The sequence below is a fragment of the Plasmodium reichenowi genome (genome assembly GCF_001601855.1).
Source record: "Plasmodium reichenowi strain SY57 chromosome Unknown, whole genome shotgun sequence".
In the NCBI taxonomy this organism is placed as follows: Eukaryota; Apicomplexa; class Aconoidasida; order Haemosporida; family Plasmodiidae; genus Plasmodium; species Plasmodium reichenowi.
The window spans coordinates 1-2,080 of record NW_017962330.1 but is presented as its reverse complement, the minus strand read 5'-3'; the positions used below and the strand labels follow the sequence as shown (position 1 = coordinate 2,080).

At 12.5% G+C, this 2,080-nt stretch overlaps 1 protein-coding gene across 1 annotated transcript; it reads left to right on the top strand.

Moving 5' to 3' along the window:
- Positions 1-1,012: 1,012 nt before the first annotated feature.
- Positions 1,013-1,687, top strand: PRSY57_0014400 (hypothetical protein; the record flags this gene model as incomplete). Its single annotated transcript, XM_020114222.1, has 3 exons — positions 1,013-1,200; positions 1,370-1,431; positions 1,569-1,687. The coding sequence occupies 3 exons, from the start codon at positions 1,013-1,015 to the stop codon at positions 1,685-1,687; spliced, it is 369 nt and encodes a 122-aa protein (XP_019969775.1).
- Positions 1,688-2,080: the final 393 nt, after the last annotated feature.

The following is a 2,080-nucleotide window of genomic DNA, read 5'->3' as shown; positions in this document are numbered from 1 at the left end:
TCTTCCTCTATTTATAAATTATTATATATATATAAATATATATATATATATATATATATATATTTTTTTTTTTTTTTTTTCAAAATATTTTTATTTTATTCTATTTTCTCTAAATATATTTTTATATCTATATATATAGTATTTTTAACAATTACTTTTTATTTTAAAATTCAATCAAAATCTAAATGAAAAAGAAAAAACAAAAAAAAATAAAATAAAAATAATATAGATAATAAATCTTTATTAACTATAGAACGTAGTTTATTTATAATTATTTTATATACAAATAAATTATTATATACATATAATATATATATTAATTATATATATAAATATATTTTTATATATTTTTTTCTTTTTTTATTATTATCAAATTATATATATTATATTATATTATATATATTATATATATATATAAATATATAAGGTTTATATATTTTTAATATGCATATAAAATTATTATTTTAAAAGAAATATTAAATTTTTTTCTTTTTTTTATATAATTTTATTATAATATATATATATATATATAATGTATATTTTTTAATTTTTAAGTCATTTATTTATTAAATTAAATTATATTATATACCTATAATTTCTATATATTCCATTTATTATGCAGAAACATAATTTTCTCTTTTCTTTTTAATCTATATTTTTTTTTTGATTTATGTAGTAATTAATAAATAAATATTGTAAAATATATATATTACAAATATATAATATATATATATTATATGTAAATACAATATGTATATAATTTATGCATATGTATAATATATATATATAGTAGTATATTTTATTTATACGAAATAATATACATAAATATTAACCCAATTAAATAAATAAATATATATATATATATATATATATATATATATATATTATAGATTTTTTTTCGATTTTTCACTTTATTCCATATAATCAATAAATAAATAAATAAATATATATATATATATATATATATATATATATATATATATATATATATATTTATATATAAATATTTATCATGGTGAAACATAAGGATTATAAAAAAAGTGACCTCATTCGTATTTTGTCATCTAATATTAGTAAAGAAAGAAATAAGGCCGTAAAATTATTAAAAAAATTTGAACCTTTACCAAGAAAACATTTAGATAATAAATTCGATCCGAAAAATATTGTTGTTCATAAGAACAATGTTTTAAAAGCATTTATGTAAGAATAAAATAACACGAAATAAAACTACACAATGATAATTATATATATATATATATATATATATATATATATATATATACATACATATTAGATAATATAAATAATTGTTATTTTTTATGAATAATATAAAATATACTTATGCTTCTTATTCTTCTCATTTTCATAGGTGCTGGAGATGTGATAAAGTAAAACAAACAAACGTTAAGGTTCATTGGGATACCAGTGAAGGTTACACAACATGAAAAAATAATTAACCATATAAATAATGAGAAAAAAAAAAAAATATATATATATATATATATATATTATAATGTGTAAACTAATATATTTTATATATATATACATTTATATGTTATTTATTTTAGGAATGAAAATTATATGCACATCTTGTCATAGTAACTTAATTTCATTAAAAGAAATGGAAAAAATGAGAAAGGAAAATAGTACAAATAACGAGTTTTTAAAAAATTTAAGTAATATGTAAAGTTACAAACGTATATGTTTAACTATATATATATATATATATATATATATATATATATATATATATTTATATATTTATATATATTATTTCCCTTAACCTTTTAACGGTTATCCTTAATATTGTAAAAAATCCTCTATATAAGTATAATTGGGGGTGTATTTATTATTATGATTATTTCATTAGTTATATATATATATATATATATATATATATATTTATATATTTATTTTAAATTTTATATTTTATTTATATATTAATTTTTTTTTTATGTGGTCACTTTGTATTATTCCTTATTTTATTTTTTCTTTTTTAAATAAATTATTGCAATTTTTATGACATTTTATATAATATTATTTATTTTCTTAAGAAACATAATATCATACATATATACAT